This window comes from Chenopodium album, chromosome 19 (genome assembly GCF_948465745.1).
Source record: "Chenopodium album chromosome 19, dcCheAlbu1.1, whole genome shotgun sequence".
Classification (NCBI taxonomy): domain Eukaryota; kingdom Viridiplantae; phylum Streptophyta; class Magnoliopsida; order Caryophyllales; family Amaranthaceae; genus Chenopodium; species Chenopodium album.
Window position 1 is genome coordinate 42107820 of NC_137852.1, and position 23122 is coordinate 42130941.

Genomic DNA, 23122 nt, shown 5'->3' on the forward strand with positions numbered 1-23122 from the left:
TTTGTACCCAAAAATTGTAAACGAGTCAATTCAGCTCAAGTTCATTATAAGGTCAATCAGGGTGTTATAAAGTGGTATCAGAGCTTTGGTTCGATTTAATTACCACTAAAGTTACTTTAAAAGTTTTTGGGCGCCTAATGTTTTAAATCTTATGATTCTGGATTTTATGACGTGATTTAAGGTTAAACTTTAATTTCAAAAAAAATTATTTTATTTTAATTAAAATAATTCGGCAGTTTAAATAAAATATATGTATTTTTATAAATTACTATGTTATTAATTATTTTTGAAATTAGTTGAATCTGCGTACTTATTTTATTCTTTGATCCTTAGTATTATTTATTTTATTTTATGTGTGAGATTTGGGTAGTCTTAAGAAGGGCATATAGGACAGATGATTTCTTTCTATGTGCATTATAATTTAATTCTTGGTGCCATTTATTTTGAATGTAGTTTTTATGCAAGTTATATTTAATTGTATATGTTTTATATAATCATGCAAATTTGGGTGTTGTGATCACCTAGAATCATGTGTAAGGATTAAAGAATACAATATAGATTAATTTGTGATGATTTGTGCAATGTAATGTGTATGTATGGATGATCATTATATGAAGCATGTAATTATGTGACTATTTGGTTATGCTTATTTAATGATGTTATTTATTATTTATTTGGTACTTTAGGTTATTGGTAAGATCTATATTTTTATTATTTAATATCTCCTTCAATTTTTGCAACCAATGAGTGTTTATTTGAGAAACCTTATGATCAAATTAGGAATGTACTTGGAGAATTGATGAATATATATATTTGGTGATGATAAACTACGCGAGAGGAGTGTATGAATTTTGCTTTGGTCAAGCCGCATACTTTAAGGAGAGTGGAGACCCTGCTTTTTTGTAGAACTAGGTAGTGAAAGATGAGTTTTTGTTGTTTTGAATTGCCATGAGAATTTGAGGAGCATAACTTTGGTGGAAAGAGAATAGGGATACGATTCGTGAGACAATTGACTTTCGTTAGGAGAATTTGAAAACCAAGCTGGAGAGAAAAAAATTTTGAGGAGCCCATGGATTTATAAACATGGAAATATAAATCAGGCCTTTTGGGTTAATAATGTATTAACAATCATTATGGATTTAATGAATCGAGTATTTCCATGAGTACAGTAATTCGATAAATATATGGCTTTATTAATGATATCTTGCTATACTTGAAGAGTGAGGAGAATTATAATAGACATTTGAGGATTCTGTGACATTTTAGGGACGACTTGTAATATGCTCAGTTTTCGAAGTGTGAATTTTTATTAATGAAAGTAAGTTTCATTTTGGGACAAAAAAATTCAAGTGGTGAGTAAGTGGTCTACACCTAACAATGTGACCGATATAAGTTGTTTATTGGGATTAGATGTTTAAAGAGGGCTGTAAAGGACTTTTGAGGATTGTTGTATATACATTGATGAAAGAGAGTTAGTTTGAATGAGATGAGAAGTGTAAACAAGCCTTTTAACTCTTAAAGAACATTTAATCGTTGCACTTGTTTTAGTCTTGCCTAATAGGAGTGGTGGCCTTGAAGTTTTTACTTAATGGATGTGTGTTGCAACAAAATGGAAAAAAATGATAATGCTTCTTGCCAAGGCAAATCTTATGAGACCAATTACCCTACCATGATCTTGAGATTGCGTATATATTGTTTACATTGGAGATTCATTTGAAATACAGTGTCACCTGTAAGATTTTTACAGCTCTTAATAGCCTTTGGTTGTTAGCTAAGGAGAGCTAAAGAGATTATTGAGTGCCTATGATTTGAGCTATTCAAATTTGAGGAAATTATAGAATAACAAGTTATGGATAAATTATTGCAGAAAGAAGAAATGAAAAAGAAATGCCTAATGATATTATTGTGGTGAGTTACGGGGGCGTAACTCTTTTCTTTAAGAGGGGTAGAATGCGATGTAATTTCGCGCTTTTTACCTCAATTATGCTATTTGTTGCTTGAGTTTGCATTATTTTGCTTATTAATATGCACTATTGTTGTATTTACATGCAATTAAAGTATGTAAACTTTGGCCAAGTATGAGTCTATTAAGCATAAAGTTCAGTTTGTTGAGTGTGCATGTTGAGAATCAATCAATTTACAGCAATATAAAACACAAAAGTTTGAATGGTTTTGGAAAATTTATGGCTTTTGGGTTAAGTTTCGAGGGCGAAACTTCTTTTAAGAGGGGTAGATTGTAATCCCCCGTATTTTTAAATATTTTATAAATGAAAATTTATTTTATTTATAATATTTATTTGTTATTTTTCATAATTTAATTTCAAAAGTTTCAAATTATTAATCTGGGTCGAAAATTATTTGAACAAATTATTTTATGCACCTTTATTCTACAATTTATGTCCAATCATACAAGCCTAACCCATTTGTTTACTTAATCGACCCATTATTTTTATGAGGCCCAATCTTTCTTTTTACCCTACAATAATTCTCTCCTATAAATATCCCATGAATCTTCAAAAATTTCCCACACAAAAAGGTTAGTCTTATTTTCATCCTCCTTTGTTTCTTTATTTTGCTTAATGTTAATTTAATTGTTTTGGGTTTTGATTTTAGTATAAAGATTATATTTTTAGTATCAAATTATATTTTAATGGTATAAAGATTATAAATTTCAGATTATATTTATGTTATAAATTTCATATTTTATGAATTATAAACCTAGGGTTTCAATTTATTGAAAATCATGATTTTAGGGTTTTTATGAACAATTGATTTAGGGCTTTTATAGTAATGATGTTTTGAAATTTTGGTGATTATAACTACTGATTAGTTTAACTTAATTCCAGATTATTTTGAACACATAGATTCGTGTTTTAATTTTTAGATTTCCGTTCGTTAATATTAATCCCGTTTTAATCCCGACCAGGTTCTAAACTCATCCGATTTTGACAAAAAAGTAGTGTTTTCCATGTGGAAACCACGTTTTAAGAAAGACTCACTACCTTTGGTAGTGAGCACCACCCTCTCGAGGCCAAATTCAGCCTCTAAATATGATTTTCGGGCAGTTTTTTATTTTAACGAAGTTTTTACATACTTAAAATATTATCCTTGAGTTTGATTAATAAAATTAATTATGTTTAAAGTTAATTAAGCATAAATATATGTTTTTATTGAAGTTTCAAGTGTTGGAAATAGTTTCTAAGTACTACTTTTGATGTTTTATAAAGAGGGTTTAATCACCCATTAAAAAGAGAGATTTTAGGGGTTTTTATATAATTTTCAGATTTTTATTAGACTTTGAACTTGCTGTAATTTCATGTATAAGAGTGTATTTTAAGGTTTTTATGAAGAAAAATTTAAAGAACTATATATAAGCCTTTAATTTTAACAAAAGGGAAGGTTTTAAAGTGTTGTTTGATTTGGATTTTGAAGGTTTTAAAGTAAGTTAGTATTGCTGTAAATTTAATTGATTGGGTATTGATTGAGATGTTATTATTTGGCTTAGGAGAGGAGTTTATTGAAGGTGATTTCTAGTTAGTAAAGTGGCATACTAATTCGTTTGCTCAAGGTACGTACAAGTTACAAAACCTTGCTTTTAGGTGCATGTTTAAGGACGGATCGAGAACTTAGTATCATGTCTAGGGATGACTGGGTTAAATTGTTTGGTTATACATTGTGAATTTCCTTTGACGTGCACTATTCCTTATCGTAATTATTGGTTATGTTCTAATTATGCAAGGTGCGCTTAGAGGCAAAGGTATGTGATTGGTGAAATGACTTAATTATTACTCATTCATGATTTAATGAAATAGGATGAGTAAAGGAATGGTTCATGTCTTATAAGACAAGGTTAAGAGTTTGGGGTGCCTTATGCACTCAAGGTGTTTATACACCGAGGTAGTAAAAGAATAAATAATAAATGTTGCTTGCCACTAATAAATCAAGAATTGAAATTGAAAAGTTGCTTTACTTGATTGAATTGATATTGGATTGATTGTATTGTTATGCATATGAGTCATCACCAAGTCTAAACCTGTAAATCACGTAAAGTGCAAGATGGATGAGCAATAAAACTCTGGATTGGTGCACTTCTGGAGTAATGACAATCAGGGGTTGGGGTACATGGGGTATTAGCCGTGTACTTTTCTCGAGGCCGTCTGATCTACGAGTCTCTTATTTCAAATATTTTTCAAAACTAGGAGTTAGGTGAGATCTCATACTAACTACGGTCACGGAGTCGCGCCCGTGGTCGTTGGATGTTTATTGATGTTTCCGAAAGGAGGCATGGGGTTTTCTTTTATTGATGTTCCAAATGGAGCATGGGTTGGACAACCTTGTCTATTGCGTAATCCAATGAATAAAAATAAGGATTTACCTATTATTAATTAATGGAGTCTTAGTAATATAAATAGTTGAGTCGTGTGTTGAGTCTATAATTTAATGATGCATGATGATTGATTATTAGTAGCATGTTATGGAATTCTTAATTTATTTTGCAGCTTGTATGTACTCAGCTTTGCTGATTGCGTGCTTTGTGTGTCTTTCTTTGGTCATGGCCTTCGCCTTTCAATGACCCTGTGACGATCCAATTTTTACACTTGTAATATTGGGGAGCAGAATTACCACAAGTTCTTACACATGCAGCATTCATCAGGGTTGTAGGATCTTGAGTAGAGAGTTGGTTGTTTCATTTTATTTCTTTTGCAAGTTTGAATTTATTTTAATTCGATTTTATTCGACACTATTTCTTTTGGGTTTGAATTTATTTGAACACTGAATTTAATCACTTACTACTTTTATTGGGTTTTGAATAAGGGCCTTAATGGTTCCAAGTTGTATGACTTAATTTGGTTTCATTCGTTGGTTTTAAAACTTATTTATAACTGATTTAGTTTTTCCGCTGCTATTTTCTGATAAAGCCTTAACGTTTGAACACGTGGCGGTAGCACGCCAGTAATTCTCTGGAATATTGTTCAGGGTCCTCAGAGGTTTAAAGAGAGAATTATTGGGGTGTTATAGAACATGTCCTTAATTTTTATTTTTTTATTTTTGAAATAATTAAATTAATTAATCAGATCATACACTTTATGGTGTAGATTTGTATCAAGAATTAAGGCCTTGTTTATTTCTGTTTAAAATAATAACAATCCCATAAAAATAATTTCAATTCAATAAAAACAAAATTAGTTCAGAATAAAATTTTCTGGATGAAATGGACAATAACACTGCAGAACTATAGAACTTCAAATAATTTACCACCAGCATCTAGCTAATACATCAACTTTCAGCAATTAAAGCTTCAAATAACCAACCAACCAACCAAACCAGAGAAAAAATATATAGGAAGGAATTCATTCATATGTTCTCTGCTATTCAGTTAGCTAGTAACTACCCGGAGTAGTTTAAGATTTTTCTTGTTTAGTCAATATTTCAATGGGAAAATCAATGCCGCCAGAAAGAATACAAGGACATGAAGTTTTTACTTCCACAATTTCCTCAAGGACATATTCTTTTCTGTATCCTTCTTCATCACCTTTGCCACAGCCATTTCAAAATCTTCCTGTGTTACGTGAATCCTCCTCTCCCTCAAAGCAAACATACCTGCTTCAGTACATACACCCTGCATACACCAGAGTAAAGATTTTTGGTTACATACATGTATAAATCACCAACAGGAAATCACATAGACCAAGATATCTATGTCTACATAGTTCAACTTCAAAAATAACTTACTACAGGATCATAAATGAACAGGGAGAAGGGGGAAAAAACAATTAGATAAACTGTTTCAATTCAAAATTGCTATTAAACAGGTATGCAGCCAAAAACACAGATTTTTACAGATGCAAATGTCAATTCATTGGCTATTAGGCAAGCAGTTAGTAAGATTCAATAGCTGATAACTTCTAGATTATTCTTTTGTAAACATTGTACATGTAATTAAGTCATGCTAGCACAAATCCTGTTAGTTTCAGCAACTGACAATGAAACTACTTTTTCTGGGTTCCATAAAAATGAAAACTCACAGCTCACAATGTTTGTAAGGAATTTTCTGCATGCATCAACTCCAAAGTCCCAATTACATTTTACGAATAAACTAGGTTTAAGTTCAGAAAATCAGCACAGCACAACTTTCATCACGTTTGATGGGAAAGCAACAATTACTTGCGACTCTTGCAGACCTAAATCTCAAATTTTCACAAGTGTCGTGTTTCTGCAGGATAGCATATAACAAAGTATATCTAATGAGACTGACAAAAATCCAATGTTCCTTACAAGCCAAATTTTGTCCCCTTTCTCTCTCTTACACCCTTTTCAGGTGCCAAAAAGGCAAAAGCATTTCAGTTTATCCCAACAAACAATAAAAAGATAAGCCTAAGCACATAATTAATGATCGGTATTTCCAATTTGGAAGGGAAACAGCTGGCTGATAGCTTTAGTCTCATTATAATGCCAATGATTTGTCTAAGTATGGTTTAGGGATGGCATGCATAGCATGTTCCATGTTGTAAGAAATTAGAAATCACAATCCTTTGGAAACTTTGTATGATTTTGAAAAGCTCTAGAATTTAATACGCATTTCACCGAAAAATTATTTAAGATGCTGAAGGAAAACAATAGTTTGCAAACCTTTAACTCTGCACCAGAAGCGCCGTTCATCTTTTCCGCAATCTTCTTCAAATCAATCCCGCGCATCAAGTTCATTCTTCTAGAGTGGATCTTCAAGATGTCACAACGAGACTGAAAAGATGCAATGAAGTCATTTAGAAAAATATAGAAGCACTGTTAACATGTTGGGGAATTTCAGATACAATTTTATTAAATTTTCTAAATTATATATGCAAGGGAAACAGCTCATTCAAGATTTCTTAAAGCAAGTGAAGGCTGATTCTACTTGCTTAGTAATGCATGTCCATAACCAAATGAATAACATTTGTATCTCAAAAATGCATTACCAAATGCTTGGAACTACATTTAAAGGACAAAGACTACCTTGTCAAAGCAAAGAAAGGGTGAGCACCATGACTATCGTACATTGATAGATGTAACTATACAAGTCACTAAGTGGCAAAGTGCTTTCTTTTGATTATAAATTTATAATGTTCTTCCACGTCATTAGGAAATAAAAATATAACAAAATCTTCCTTCTTCCATATATCAACAAGACTTTAATGTTGTTTTTACCACCAATTTGCACCTAAGAATATTTTATAAACCAAGGAGTACTATACCCAAACAACTACTGCTACTTGATTCGGATCATTAATTATTTACTTGTAATCCTTAATAGGAAAATTCAACATTTTAAATTTACTTCGTGTTACATGCCACCATTATTTTCTCTCTCCCCTATGTGAGTACCCACAAGGCCACAAAGTCAATAATTAAACTCCACTTAATGACAAAAGACAACGCATCATAATAACGCACGCCCTCTCTTTCCCCTCAATCCAATACAAAAAAGGTATAATAAAAGAAAGTTTCTAAGCCTTTCCAAAAGAAGACAACAGCAGCAGCACTTTTGGTTGATTTACGAAAGGATTTTCAAGAAGAAGCCTAGAAAAGAATACAGATTGGTGAAAGTTCCGTGCCCTCCACACTTACTGAGCTTGCCTACTAGGATCAACAAGGGTCCTTTCAGTCCATAAAGCAGAATACAAAGCAGGAGACTCATTTAGCTACATGATCTTCAGGGAGGGGGTAAAGCACTTGCTTGTGCTTGACAGTTAATTGAATTAAAGAAAGAAATATGCAAATACGAAGCACAGCACAAAACTGCGAAATAAAGAAAGAAGCCAATATATTAAACTCACATCTTCGTTAGGATTGGGGAACTCAATCTTCCTATCAATCCTTCCAGGTCTAAGAAGAGCTGGGTCCAGAATATCAATACGGTTGGTGGCCATCAAAACCTGAGGATAATTATGCCAAATCAATTACAATGAAATATAAGGTATTATGACCAATAATTTAACTAAGAACGATTCAAAAAACAACTCAAGTACTTTAATCTTTTTTGATGCTTCAAATCCATCTAATTGATTGAGAAGCTCCAACATAGTTCTTTGAACTTCACTATCTCCATTTCCAGATCCGGATTCCATTCTTGCTGACCCAATACTATCAATTTCATCCATGAATATGATAGACGGAGCATGTTCTCTGCACAATAGCAACATCAAAGAGTCATGCACATTGTTCATTCAGACTAAATCAGCACAAAAATACAATGTTAGTTTAAAAACCTTCTGATGCAATGTCAAATAGGGATATCAACATAGTATAGCGGTCAAATAAGGAAACCAACATAGTATAGCAGGCGATGTAACAAACCTGGCCATAACAAAAAGTTCTCTAACCATTCGGGAACCCTCTCCAATATACTTCTGCACCAACTCTGACCCAGAAACCCTTATGAATGTACAGTCAGTGTGATGTGCCACTGCCCTAGCAAGCAGAGTTTTTCCAGTACCAGGTGGACCATAGAGCAAAACTCCCTGTACAAAACAAAAGACATAGGCAGTCATGATTACCAAAAAAAATGATGGTTAAAAAAGAAATAAACACACTATAGAAATGAAAGTCTCCCATGAGCCCATAAATATGAAGAGGAGAAGGGAGTTGATGTCAACAAAAACATGTCTTCAGAACCAGAGACAGAAAATTTTAAATCATCCAACATAATGAGGTATTGAGGTTCAAGTAGGTCAAAACCAGAAAATGTTCAGTAATTCACCTTAGGTTGAGCAATACCAAGACTCTCAAACAATTCAGGATGCTTGATTGGAAGCTCAATAACCTGAAACAATTTTTAAAGAGTTAGAATGCCCTCTTTATGCATCAAAAGCAATCTACTCATAAACTGTCATCATTGGGTGGGGGTGAACTTAGTGACAGCTAACCTCCTTTATCTCTTTAATTTGCTGGTCTAAACCTCCAATCATGTCATAAGTTGAATCAGGAACTTTCTCAACTTTCATAAGGTTCACCAAAGGATCAACTTTACTAGGTAAGACTAGATGGAGGACATAGCTGTCATTGCGAAGAGCAACTCTAGTGGAAGGTGTGAGTTTTGTTATGTCAATGTTCTTATCAGCATCAACAACATATTTCCCTTCTGGATGAACCTGTTACAGGATTGGTAATAATTAGAAACTTCACTCTATCATTTACGATAAGACTACTATCATAATTATAAAAAAAAAAATTGGAAAGCTGAACACTACCATTAACAGTTATTAATTCTATAGTAAAAAATATGTCACTAATAATGACTGACTACACGATGATATAAGCTTACCTTGACCAGCACCTTAGACTTTCCCATTACTTTGACAACTTCTCCAACATATGATCCAGGCTCTTGAAGCAGCATTAGTTCCTCTTTGAGCATCCTGACTGAGCATGTCCAAGAGAGTTTAACAGTATAAGTCTAAATACACTCAATGTGGGGTAAAAAGGCCAAGCTTTTCAAGCATAATTTCTATGTAAGATTCAAAATTGATTAAACAACTACAAAGTTCACCTAATTCATCACAAACCACACAAAAGAATAATTCTCTGTTTACACATACACATTCCAAACAATCAACTTCATACCAAACTTAAGAACCCCACATATAATTAATATCTCCGGTTGAAATCCGAAACAAACAGAAATGCAATGGTGCAATGTATCCCAAACAAAATACAAAGATAGAAACTAAACCCATAAACAACAACAGCAACAGCAACCATTCTGAACTTTCGAATCATACATCAGATAACTATATTGAAAATCTGAAGAAACTAGTAAATTGTATGATAGGCTAAGCTTCACCCAAATCCCAATACATCACAAATCAATCACAATTCACAATAAACTCCCAGATCCTAAAACAAAGACAGAGTAGGAGATAAATTGGCCCCTCCCTCGTTATCGTTCAATAATTCACCCCGAAAGAAAATTGATCAAAATCACAACTCCAAAACCCTATGTACAGAAATTCAGCATCAAGGGAAAGGACATCACACAAATTCGGTCACACAATAAATTAAAGGTAAAGGCGAAAGTTTCCAACATCTTGATATTCAGCTAATTACTATACTAATACATCATAATTGCAATTAAGCCGGAAACAAATCGAAACAAGAATTGCGGAAAAAAGAACAAAAATTTGACTAGTTAACGACGAAATTACAAACTCAAAACGAAGAAAACACTCAAAAGGGATCAAACCAAACAATGCCAACATGAGATCAAAGACAAATTTAACCCCAGCAAAAAAAAATATATATATATACAAAATTAAAATAAAAATCGATAGTAAAATCACAGAGAACAGAAATTAAAGAAAGAAGTGAGTAATTCGATAAAGGTAAAATTAGGGTTAGGGTTTACTTCACCTTGAGAATTGAGCTCATTACGATGAGCTTCAAGACGGCTAAGATCAAGGGTTTTCTGGCGATGAAGATGTTCGAGTTCGTTGATTCGTTTGAGATAATACTGGCGTAAACCATCGCCGTGATTGGTGTTTCCGGCGGCCATTGTTGCAGGGTTACTTCGTTCGGTAAGAGCAGTCGCCATCTTTTTGGGAAGAAAGATGAGTTTGTGTGAGAAAAGAGGGATTTGAGAAGAGAGAGAAAAAATTAAATTTAAGGAAGTGGCTTGCTCAAGAGGAAAGGTAGAGTATTGTGTTTTTAGGATTTTAAAATTGTACAAGTAAAATTAGATGGTGGTTAAACATGGTTAAGTATTGAGTATTGACGCATAGCAACTGGGGGTGAGCAAAAATTCAGGTTACCCTTATCTGGAACCGGAACCTGTTCGGAACCGCAGGTTCTAAACCCGGTTCTGGGTAATAAAACTAAGAACATGTTGCAACAGGTTCTGGCTCTGGATAATAAAATTTTGGACCTAGAACCTGTAGGGTACTCTGTTATTACATGTTCCCTATAGGTTACATGAGACCAGAACCTATATGATATTAAATATTCTAGACAATTAGTGTTGGTTTGTTATATTTGAAGTAGTTTACTAAAGTTGTAAGCTTTTATTGTGAACATCCATTTTTAAAAATATAGATTTGTCACAATTTATCAAGTAACTATTAAGCTTTGTTAGAAAGACAGGGTACCTTGTTTAGGAACCGGAACCTGCAGATTCCGGTTCTGGTTCCCAATTCTTTTGAACTTGTTGCAACAGGTTTCGGTTTCGGTTCCTATTTTTAGGAACCTGTTGCATTCCGGTTCCGAGTACCAATATTTTTACAGGGTACCCTGCTACGCTCACCCCTAATAGCAACTATTTAACGTCTATATTTGGTGAGTCGTATGTGTGGAATTATGGACGGTTATTCTCTTACTACTTCACCATCACCTTGCCACCACTTCCACCTCACTAGCGACCTACCACGGTTCCCCTTTATTTGCGATCCACCACTCCTAATTACCGATTAGGAGGTTGAGATTTTTATTTTTGGCAGTCTACACAATCGATAGTCAAAATCAATCTAAACGGTGGCTAAACTTGTTTATGATGTTGGTTCAACCACTTGTTAGATTGATTATGGCCAATGACTGTCCCGCCGGTTTGGTCACAGTAGAGGGTAATTGGGCACTTTCGTGGTTTGTGGAAACGTTTTGCCACTTATGTGAACTGGAAGTCAATAATGGTCGTTTATTATTGTTGTTTCTTACGCCCATTTGATAGCTAATTATAAATTTGGGTAGAAATTCACTTAGAAGATTGTTTAGGAAATTAGGTAAAAAAAAAAAATTAAATCCTCATGAAAATGTGATTTCATCTTAAAGCATGTGGTTTTTTTTTTTTTTTTTTTTTTTCACATTATATCATTACCATCAATTATCACTTGAGAGAGGATGGGAATGAAATTTTATAGAGAAAAATGGACAACTGGGATTTGAGGGTTAACTACTATTACCGTGATTCCTCAAAAAAAAAAAAAAAAACAAACAAAACTATTACCATGAAATCGAACCTTGGGTTTCCTTACAAATTCGTTACCATTATTATCATTAAGGGCTTTATGGCCACCTACCAAACAGGTCGTCATTTTTTGTTAGAGCTCTTCTGCCAAACTTTATTGTGGAGTTTGTATATATGCAAGTCTGGTTTTAGGTTGGTCTTTTTCACTAATCGTGATTGTTGAAGGAAGTTGCTAATCTCGATTTATCGGTTTTTTTTCCTTTAATTGACTTTTACATCTGAATTTTAGTTTAGTATGTATGAATTATTAGGTTTTTTTTTTTAATTTCAAAAAAAAAAAATTATTAGGTTTTTTAATCTGCACAGTATAAAGATGGGTTGTGTGTAAATTATTAGGTTTTAGAATTGTTTTAAAATTATTTGAATAAAGTTTTGCATGATTTGTTTTGTATCTTTTGGAATTAGGTATTGTTTTGAACTTTTAACTTGAGACCTTGTTCTCTTTACCTTACATAAATTAATATTCAACTAAAATGATTTTATGGTCTATTCTCATTGACTGAACTCAGCTGAACTGAACTGAACTGAAATGAAATGAATATTTTATAAGAGAAGGAAATTAGGAGCTGAACTGAATTGAATTTCAACGTATGAGAACAGACCCTTAGTTCAGTAAAAAAACAGTTTTGTCTGACATAAATTTGTTTGAAACACAACTTTTGCAACAACTTGAAAAAATGGAACAATAAAATACTTCAATACTCACAAGATCTCACCATTGTGATGTAAACTAAGTCCCCCATTTGTTACTTCTTATATACTGTATGCCCTTGTGGCTCATTCGAGCCTAGGAAAAAAAGGTTTGAAATTAATGCTCAAGCATGGAAAAAAAATTAAATTTTTAAAATTTGTGCAGGCAACAGTAAACTGTTGAATTTTCTTTAATGAAGGATAAGGAGATCAAGAAGATACATGTGGGAGAGAGTTACTGTTTGCCCTCATAAAAATGTCAAATTTATGTGAGATTGAACACCATTAACCAGCAAAAGTTATTCAAGATTCAATCATTAATACTGTATTTACTTTGGCAGAAATCACAGGCAATAGGATGGTCAGATTAAATAAAAAGATTAAACCAATCAATTACACAAAAAGCCTACCCCAAGAAACAAGAAGAAAAATACTAGCTTAATTTCATCAATAGTAAATTAGTAGGCTTTCTAATCTCCACCTAATCACACCTTCCTAACTTCTCTTATCAACTCTAGACATTTATCGAGTATATAACAAATCCTCTACTTCATAAGCGAATTTGTTATCATTCCCATGCCAACAAGAGGTATATCAGCTCTATCATCTACTGCAACCCCGAAGAAAGGTTAAATCTGCAAAAGAAGCAATTGAAAGGAACTAGTTTCTTCTACCAATCAAAGCACCCTGCAACTAAGAGGGATATTTAGCTGCAACTGCTGGCTCATCAAGCTCGTCTCAGTTTGAGATTGACGATACCTTTGGGACATCCACAGGAAACAAATGGATCTCATCCATCCACGGGTTTTGCTCTTTTTCGGGATTCACTCCCCTCAGAGCTCTCCAGACTGCACTATTACACTTGAAACCAGAACCAAACGCAATCTGCCATATTCTATCTCCCCTCCTAACCCTCCCTTTAGCTTCAGAATAAGCCAGTTCATACCACAGGGAGCTGCTTGAGGTATTCCCAAATCGATTGAGCGTCATCCTCGAAGGCTCCATATGCCAATCAGAGAGCTGCAGGTTCTTCTCTAACTCGTCAAGAACAGCCCTTCCTCCAGCATGAATGCAGAAATGCTCAAAAGCCAGTTTGAAATCTGGGATGTAGGGCTTTAGTTTCATCTTCAAGAGTTTCTTTCCTATCAGAGTGGCAAAGAAAAGCAACTGTTCTGACATAGGAAGCACCAAGGGGCCTAGAGTAGTGATATTAGTCTTGAGAGCATCTCCTGCAACAGCCATCAAATCCTTCGACAAAGCAACTCCAACTTTTCCCTCGGGATCCTCTTCTTGGGTAACACAAGTGAAGCACTTATCATCAGAACCTTTGTGGGTTCGGACAGTGTCAACAAGTTGATACTTGGACCGCCATCTATCAGATCTCTTGTTTGAGAGTAGAATCGCAGCTCCTCCCATCCGAAACAAACAGTTAGAAACCAACATCGATCTCTCATTTCCAAAGTACCAATTCAAGGTTATGTTCTCTGTGCTAATGACCACAGCATAAGAATTGGGATGGACTTGTAGAAGATTCTTGGCAAGATCAATTGAAATCAATCCAGCGCTACAACCCATTCCACCAAGATTATAACTAACAATGTTGCCACGCATCTTGTAATGATTAACAACCATTGCAGACAATGATGGAGTGGGATTAAACAAACTGCAATTTACTATCAGTATCCCAATGTCCTTAGGTTTCACATTTGTTTTAGCAAACAGCTCATCCAGGGCTCCAAACATCACCATCTCAGCTTCCTTCCTAGCCTCCTGCATACACACATTAGGAGGATCGAGAAGAACAGATTCTGGAAGGTAAGTATCTTCACCAAGTCCTGATCTTTCGAGTATCTTCCTTTGAAACTCAAGGTTTTCCTTTGTAAACGTACCAATGGAATGAGACCTATCCATGAAAATCTGCCTCGTGCACTTCCGAGCATCATCAGGTTTATAACACGAAAAATTCACAAGGTACACAGGGCTAGGGCGAGTAAGGAAATAAAGGGTAGCCAAGAAAACGAGCAGGGTTGAGCATACAATCACCGATATTAAGTTGAAGCGAAGGTGCTCCCAAAGGACATAGACATCTTCCAAAGAGAAAGTGGAGAGTTGGGCAGCAATGACAACAATAAGAGGTGATAAGAACAGATACATTCCATGGGTAATGAGGTAATGGTAACCCAATTTGACATATTTCAACTTGATAGATTGCTTAAAATCAGGAAGCTTTCTTGAATTTGAATTGGGGATTAAGGGGATGGCAGGTTTTTGTTCACTCATAATTTCTTCAGCAAGAACTCAATTTACTCAATCAGATCAAAAATACATTAATTTGAGCACCTGAAACAACAAATTATTCAGAATTAATCCTTCAAAAGTAGAACATGATCATTTTTAGCTAACTGGGTTATGTTTGAAAATGCATAATTTTGCCTAATTATTTACAGTCTAAACCCTAAGATTGTTAAAATTTTATTAAAGAAACATAAAAATTCATTCTTTATAAGAAATTCACCTCAAATTCAGGAACTGGGTGTCAGAGAACAACGGATTACCTGTAAAAATAAACACAAAACCCAAGAATTAGAGAAAATCGATAATGTTCTATGTTACTCGGACTCGATTTCACACACGGGTACATGTTCAATTGTCCGACTAAGCTATTCTGTGACAATTTAAATAAATTTGTCAAATTTAAGTATCGATAGGGCTATAAACCCTATTAGAGAGTCGAAGATCCAACACGGGTACTTAAAAAGCCCACATGAAGACCCCAACTAGCAATTCTACTTCCAACAAGAGTTTACTTTTTTTTTGGGATCAATAAACTAACAGATTGTCCACCAAAGAATAAACAGATTAGATCTGACTGAACAAGCATGAAATTAAAGTGAGATTATGAAGCAAAATAAATGAAACCCAGAAAAGGAAATCACCTGAAATTGTAGATTTTGAGAAGAAAAATGTCGACTTTTTTCCCTTCAAAATTCGGAGAAACCAAAGAAACGTGAAAAAACAGAAAGATAGAAGTTAGAGTTTGTTTTGTCTTTTGATAATTGAAATGATGTTTTTAAAATATTTGTAATGTAGCCTGTAATATGTAGAAGAACAGTGTGTATAATCTGTATACTACTTTTTATATTAAAATCATATGATAAATTAAGCATTAATATAATATGTAACATTATTTAGCATATGATACCATGTGAATAAATATGATGCAGAACAGCAGAAGGGTGGGACCCAAAACTACCAGATTGTAGGGGACTGTTATTTTGGGAAACTTCCAAAATTGGAATCCAAATTGAGGACTTGTTTGGTGGAGGGCGGATTAAAGCAAAAAAGAGCAGCTTGGGTTTGTCAACTGAAGGTGTCAATTCGAATAATCAGATCGGTGAGGTCAAGTCAATTTTAAAAGTTAAGTCATATTAAATTATTGTGTCCACGAGTCAAAATCTAAATCAAATATTTTAGAACGGGTCATGTGTAATTTTAACACCTCTAGGCCAAACAGCTAATGTAAGTGTTTGGTGAAGAGTGGATTTATATAGCTAATTGGGCTAAATAAGCTCAGTTTAGAAAAGCTCCTTTGAACAGCGTTTTTAGATTAGCAATTTGTCAATTATCTTCAAATGACACCCATGCCCATACAATTTATTGCTGCTGCAAGCAATCGCTTACGCAAAAAAACAAAAATAAAAAATAAAAAATAAAAAATAAAAAATAAATAAAATTATAACCAATAAGAGTACCCATTTTGCGGGTTATAACTATCAGCGTTTATTTTTGCAAAATACAACCAAAAAAATCACCAAACATTTTAAATTACAACCAAAATCTGATTTTTAGCCACTTTCACCGGAATATGTAGAGTATACGGAGAAGCCATAGATGCAGTAGTCTTCCACATAGAAGGGATGTATCCTCAACCATCTGAAGCTGAATGGAAACATTCTCCGTAACAAGAAAAGAGAAGATCCAACATCCACAATTTCAAACCAACAACTTTCATTGATGACACGGTTGTAAACATGTTTTCTACAAGTCTACAACATGTTAGCACGCAGGGACAAACAGTTCAAAAAAGAAAAAAAAAAGTGTGTGTAGTGTGAAGTTTCCTAGTTTGTATATGCCAGGCTGAAAACGATAGATACAAAAAATTCTTTTCACAAGTACGTTGTATATTGGAGAATTGTTAGCCTCACAGGCTCACACCACCAGTACATTTGGTCATGAACCGTGGACATATTTTCTACTGCCTTTTAGATTGATCACCGATAATTTAATTAGCTTGCAGCTTCTGGATCCTCTATACCTACTACATACATCAGCTATACCAATCAAGAAATAAGACTGCGAAAGTAAGTACAACAAAAAACAGCCAAAGAAACACTCTGCTACTGCTGTTTCGCTGTATGGCTTGAGTAAGCTCTTTGTTGCCAAGCACCATATTATGCGTTGCTTCAACTGCCTGAACAGACAAAAAATAGCAAATGGTGTGTAAATACGAGGTTTCTCAGATGGTCTTATAGACATAATACCAAACACAGTTGTTTGTGATGACAATTAAATAACAGTAGACATAAAAAAACACCAGAACTCAAATCTTTCAAATCAAACGGCTTATAGTACAGTTATTTTTGAGATGAGAGTATACATCACTGAAGAGCCACCCAAAAGCAACTCAAGATCCCTATTTGTTGGGGTAGAGTTTGCTCATGAGTTTCTCTCTCCTCCTAGAGCAACATGAAGAGCTACATGTACATGCTCTGACATCACCCTGGTGTCGAGCTATTTTTCCATACGACCTCCCCAACTTGTCACCACACAAGGAACCACAAAGAAGATCAAGGAACTAAGGGACGCAGATGAAATATGAACCACGATTGTTAAACTTTTCAATTTTCATGAAAAAAATAAATTCATATGAACAGTTAGTTCAAGCCCTTCAAGGGCCTTATATGAACATGAAACTTGGACATGGTCATATTAACCATGGTAAAAAGCAAATTAATGGAATGTGCAAGTTCTACTTTCAACATACAGAAATAGCTGTTAACAATTTGAATATATATAATACATACAGCATAATTTGAGGGCTTTAAATATTAATGCACAAGACTTTTATACATAAAACTTAGGCCTAATAAGATGCACTTTGATATGCCATGGATACTGGCAGTAATGAAAAAGTACTCGTCTAAATTGCTGTACTTTGATGGAGCAATTTATGTCTTTGATTTACTAAATATCACAGATTGCAAGAATTTCGATTATAACAAGGAAAAACATAAAAGCTGCAAATCATACTATGATTACAATATGGGGTCAAGATATATTTGGAAATTGGAACAAAAAAGATTACTTTTCACTTTAACATATCAGTGATGATCAGAAACTCAGAATGCATTCCATAGACGACAAAATTACACAGTTGTTATCTTAGATTTGGAAAATTGGAACAAAAAAGATTACTTTTCACTTTAACATACCAGTGATGATCAGAAACTCAGAATGCATTCCATAGACGGCACAATTACACAGTTGTAAAATTTAACTAAAGACCAAAAATTCGTTGCTTGGTTTTAGCAAAAACACTTTAATTTCAAGGTCCGTCAACTATGGAATCAAATCTCACCTGATCGTATAGATACTCTATCTGATGGACTTGCTGGAGAACATGTGTAGACATGAGGTGATTCAGTGCAGACATCTCCACCATTTTGGTTTCAGTTTCTTGAGCAGCATCAAGGAGATTACTCAGCTCCACCTACATTAAATTTTTATGTTATTCTGATGAATTCTGCAGCCAAATACTAACTATAAAGTGTGTATTGATACTATTCAAAGTATCATGATGCATCTGCAACTTGTAACCTGAAGTGCACGAGTGTCATCATCTAAAAGCTGTTCTTGGACTCTTTGGGGACTGGGTTCCACTTCATCAGGTTCCGTGGCCTCTGGATGTTTTGATTTCAAACTATCTGTTGAAATTTTATCGGGGACACGGCTTCGTTTTCTTCTGGGCATTGTTCTATTCAGTGTATCTTGGAACCGTATAGCTCTCAGCCGATCAAATTCTGATGTAACTGAATGAAGCTTTTCACTCAAAATCAAGACCTGTATATTGTTTCAGAAATAAGGGATTAAGGGAAATGTGCCAAACCTAGAAAACGTAGGCATTATCTTCTTTACAAAGAAACTTCGCAACAATGTAGATGCCACACAATGCAACCATAATAATTTAACTTCCAACTGTGTCAGTTTAGTTAATCGACTAAATCTAAGTACTTGTAACATTTAGCTGCCATAATGAATCAGTAACTTTTAATCCACATTCTTCACATCAAACAACCAACAGTGGGACATGATTCACTTGCCAGTGAGTAAACCATACAAAATTGATTGGCAATTGTGAGATCTTACTGCTCAAGACATAAATAGAAAAGGTAGTCATACACCAATAACAAAGAGGGGATTCTTAAAAAGAACAGGGCAACCTTGCAAAGGAACTGATGCATAAAAGGAGAATCTCCAAAGGCTATGTTCTTTATACCTTAAGAAATTAAGTTTCAGGAAAAAATTTATAATTTCCAATACGTTCCAACAGCTAATACCCAAGTTCATTTCACAACAACAGAATATTCTAATAAGTTCGGATCATTTCCAGTAAGTTTGATGAGTAATTTCCAACAGAAAAAAAGTTGCTCTTATGGTATCTCAATTTGCGAACAGGTATACAATTGACTAACACACAAATTAACTATCCTCGTTGTTTTTCATCAAGCCTTATAAGTTAGATTATTTCATCTACTTGTTGAAGTTGGGCCACTGAGACATGACACATCCGTGATCGATTAACAAACCAAGGAGTGAAGGACATAAAAGCATAACACAAATATAGGAAACAGCACAACAAAATTTCCTTCTTGATTTAAGGTAGCTAAACCTAGAGATATATCAGCATTCTGAACTCAGAAGGTCTCATGAAAGAATGGAGGAAAAGCACCAATACCAGCAAAGCCGAAACCCAACCCCACCCCAACACCCACCATACTGAGCTAGTAAGCATGATAAGAAACTAACTACAACCATCATAAATCACATACCACACCATGTTTATGTGCAATAATATCAGCATTTGAACCATCTGTATTCATACTAAGCCAGCCCTTCGAATTGGCTTCTTCATCACTTATACTGGCTTTTAGAACCTCTATCTGCTTTTGACACAATTTAACAAAAGAAGTAACCTGCAAAGAACAAATTTCAAATGTCAAAGAACTCAATATCAATACTAATTACCTTCTCAATGAACTTGATAAGGTTTATTGATCAAATGATCAGATATACAATCATGGCATAAATAATATGTGACTAATGTGCTCATCTCGAAAGCAAAGAATAAATAATTTCAGAGATTAGAGTGAACACAATGAGGAGTATTTGTACAATAATTTATAGTTAGCCAAAAGTCTCTATGCGATAATGTAATAGCAGATAAAGACAAGTGAAACAGTCTTGTAGTAAGTTTTTAGACTTTTAGATGAGCAATATATGTGGTGCATTGTTGCTGCCTTAGTATCATTAGTAGCTAGACAAATAGAAGCTCAATGTAAGCTCTTATGATTAAGGTAAGCGGTGGTATATCCCTTGGTATAAGATCAAGGTTTGTTTTGTTTACTTGCTGTTGATGATCAATTATGAATTGCCAAGGTCTTACATTTTTCCAATGGCTAATTTTGAATCTCAGCTTAATAGGTTTGTTATGATCTGAAGGATTAATGTGCTTCACTTAGATAACATTGAATGGATTAGCTTGAGAGCTTAGAGGGTATGAAGTGAGGAGCATTGTATAACGATGTATAGAGAGATTAAACAAAGAATCAGGCAAATATTGCCTTGTTGATGGCTAATTATGAAGAGCAAAGGTCTTATATGTTTCTGAAGGAAAGTCATGTTTCGAAAGCTCACTACTTGTTAACTGTATGAAATCCCAATATTTATCAAAAAAGCTTCATCTTTATCAAGTTTCTGTCTTTCCTCTTGTTTATATATTGCTGTGCTCATTTTAATTACAGAGAAGAGCTCAAATTTGTTACCTTTGATCCAAAACACGAGTAATGAACATTAAAACCACTACCACAAACTTATTAATCTAAATACAGTAAAAGAAAATCAAACAAATTTGACCTAGCCATGGTAAAGTATGAGGTTAGAATCAATCAATTTGTTCAAGACTTGCGACTTAACATGCTGCCACAAGTACTTCAACGAATTCGAACACAAAACAAAACTTATACACAATAAGTCCAACATAAAGATAGCTTAAAACTTACTTCCTGCTCAATGCTATCTCTCTCTTGTTCAGTAGTCCGATGCATATCAACATAATCGCGCTTATGTTTCATCAAATATTTTTCCAACTCTCCAATGCTCTCAAGCTATAAATTCAAAAATGGCAAGCAAAATCAGCACATTACCACATTGCAATGCATCAAAATGTTTGTTCAATCAAATTAAACGCCTCGAAGATTAAATTGATCCGCTTACTGTTTTCAACGAAGATTTCATGAACGGAGTCCTTTCGCGAGGCTTGTGTATAATGAATGATGCCATTATAGCAGCAATTTTAGACTAACACACCAAAATTGGAAGTTCATAAGAATTAATTTCTATAAGTAGTCAATTGCAAAATTCTATAGAATCAACCATTTGTCAATAATTTGAATTTGACCTAAAATGCAAAATTGGGAAATGTACCTCGTTGTAATCGAAAGAAACGGCTTGACGACGAACAGCGTCTTTGAAATCCTCAGTCCTATCCCTAATTTTCGCCATTGTTGGATCATACAATACAGCAGTAGAAATTTGTATGATTTGAAGTACAATTTGAGAAAAGATGAAGTGAATTTGCAGCGATTTGGACAAAATTTGCAGGGAATTTCACCAAATTGAAGCAAATTAGTAGAAATTTCCAGAAGTAGAGAGAAGAAAAGATTTTGGAGGGAGAAAAGGTGTGTTACGACAGCGGGTGTTAGAACGCGCCGCTGCAGATCTTAGACAGGGGAGATACGATCTGAAGATCACCACGTTTTTTTTTTGGGTTTTCTCACTTTCTGTTAATCGACTAATCGTACAGTAATAACAGTATACTTGTACAAGTAGTCATGGGTATAATTTGATGGATTTCGAGTACGGTAGAGCTGGTCAAAGTTGACACGTATGATTGTATGAAGCGGACACGAAAAAGTCGAGTTAGTGTTAAGGGTTTACGAGACGTTTTAATTAAATGGGTAAACAAGATACGACATATTTAGTTAGGTTAGATTAGTGAAGAATTTCACTCTCCAACACAAAACTATTGCGAATCAACTACGAAAAAAATATGCCGTAAAATAATGAACAAACACGTGGGAAAAACTGGAGAGAAAAAGATCAAGTCAAGATCTATCTCATGACCTTTACAATAATAAATCTAGTTATCTACCGAGCTTTAAAATTGGTGGAACTCACCTTGTGAAAGGTCACAAGTTCGAGCGCCACCAACTACATTTGCTTGGGATTCATTCCTCTACTGTAAAGCTAGGTTGGCTTAATCTGTGAAAGATGCCAGTTCAGTAGGGTTATTAACTAAACACGAACTTAAAAAAAAAAAAAAATAACATTTTTGGCTTGACATTTTTTTTTTGCGTGTTTGGCCGTGAATAAGGGTTCGGCCCAATCCAAATTTTGATCACCTTTGAGTTGAAGTACAATTATGAATGTGACTATGTAAGTGTTGACCCCAAAACTTGTGGCTAATGCCTAGTTGTGGCTCTAGGTTGGTGTGATTGTATTAAGGGGGCATTTGTTGTTGCAGCCAACAAACTACGGAGTACATAGAGTATCAACTTGAGTTCGCGACCTTAAAAATTATCGTGAGATAGGCCTTTTTTATATTACTCCTTTCGTCTATTATATATATATATAAATGTTTAGATAAGTAAGGGGTTTTTTTTATAAAAAAATTTTAAATTATTTTTATTTTTTTTTATTTTTTTGAGGAAAGACAAGTAAGGTTAGTTTAAATAAATTCACATAAATTAGATTAATTTTAATAACAAAAATTAATAGAACACAATAATTACGTTGTATGTCTTTCAAAAAGAAGAAAAGCAAATGGGCCAAGATTTTGGGCATAAGTGAAGTTTTAGATTGATAATAACCTAGATTTATTTTGAATAAAAAAAAATCTATCATATTATAAATGGTGATTAGAAATTGTTACACCTTAGAGAGTTTAGAGTCAACATGAATCAACAAATTAAATTTGACCCTTTGACATTTCAAACGTCTATGTACACACATTTATGTCCATAGTGGTCACACATCCATGTCCTTAGTGGTCATGGAAATTTAAGAAAATTTTGAAAAATAAATAATTATCGTAACTCTTTGACT

General features: G+C 34.1%; 2 protein-coding genes and 1 pseudogene across 3 annotated transcripts; all 3 read right to left on the reverse strand.

Moving 5' to 3' along the window:
* Window positions 1-5213: 5213 nt before the first annotated feature.
* On the reverse strand, window positions 5214-10663 carry LOC145593735 (26S proteasome regulatory subunit 8 homolog A-like). The gene is made up of 9 exons (XM_081650070.1): window positions 10387-10663; window positions 9302-9399; window positions 8904-9128; window positions 8738-8800; window positions 8335-8498; window positions 8007-8163; window positions 7815-7913; window positions 6631-6741; window positions 5214-5620 (listed from the first exon to the last, which is right to left on the reverse strand). Exons 1-9 carry the CDS (start codon window positions 10565-10567, stop codon window positions 5480-5482), a joined length of 1239 nt encoding a protein of 412 aa, XP_081506196.1. The 5' UTR covers window positions 10568-10663; the 3' UTR covers window positions 5214-5479.
* A 2355-nt stretch (window positions 10664-13018) lies between these two features.
* On the reverse strand, window positions 13019-15789 carry LOC145595709 (3-ketoacyl-CoA synthase 11 pseudogene; annotated as a pseudogene). Its single transcript, XR_014102999.1, has 3 exons — window positions 15616-15789; window positions 15195-15234; window positions 13019-15019 (listed from the first exon to the last, which is right to left on the reverse strand). The product of XR_014102999.1 is annotated as a 3-ketoacyl-CoA synthase 11 pseudogene (transcript).
* A 633-nt stretch (window positions 15790-16422) lies between these two features.
* Window positions 16423-21780, reverse strand: LOC145595708 (syntaxin-81-like). The gene is made up of 7 exons (XM_081652126.1): window positions 21443-21780; window positions 21233-21316; window positions 21019-21123; window positions 19789-19932; window positions 18557-18799; window positions 18318-18449; window positions 16423-17150 (listed from the first exon to the last, which is right to left on the reverse strand). Exons 1-7 carry the CDS (start codon window positions 21518-21520, stop codon window positions 17007-17009), a joined length of 930 nt encoding a protein of 309 aa, XP_081508252.1. The 5' UTR covers window positions 21521-21780; the 3' UTR covers window positions 16423-17006.
* Between the last annotated feature and the right edge of the window lie 1342 nt (window positions 21781-23122).

What these genes read in the sequence shown, in the direction of transcription:
- LOC145593735 (XM_081650070.1), bottom strand. Translation starts at nt 10,567, where the DNA reads ATGGCGACTGCTCTTACCGAACGAAGTAACCCTGCAACAATGGCCGCC. An exon ending in AAATTAAAGAGATAAAGGAG is followed by an intron (nt 8,801 to 8,903) that starts GTTAGCTGTCAC and finishes AAATTGTTTCAG; the next exon opens with GTTATTGAGCTTCCAATCAA. An exon ending in TCCCCAATCCTAACGAAGAT is followed by an intron (nt 6,742 to 7,814) that starts GTGAGTTTAATA and finishes GCATCTTTTCAG; the next exon opens with TCTCGTTGTGACATCTTGAA.
- LOC145595708 (XM_081652126.1), bottom strand. Translation starts at nt 21,520, where the DNA reads ATGGCGAAAATTAGGGATAGGACTGAGGATTTCAAAGACGCTGTTCGT. An exon ending in TGAAATCTTCGTTGAAAACA is followed by an intron (nt 21,124 to 21,232) that starts GTAAGCGGATCA and finishes TTGAATTTATAG; the next exon opens with CTTGAGAGCATTGGAGAGTT. An exon ending in TTGCACATAAACATGGTGTG is followed by an intron (nt 18,800 to 19,788) that starts GTATGTGATTTA and finishes AACAATATACAG; the next exon opens with GTCTTGATTTTGAGTGAAAA.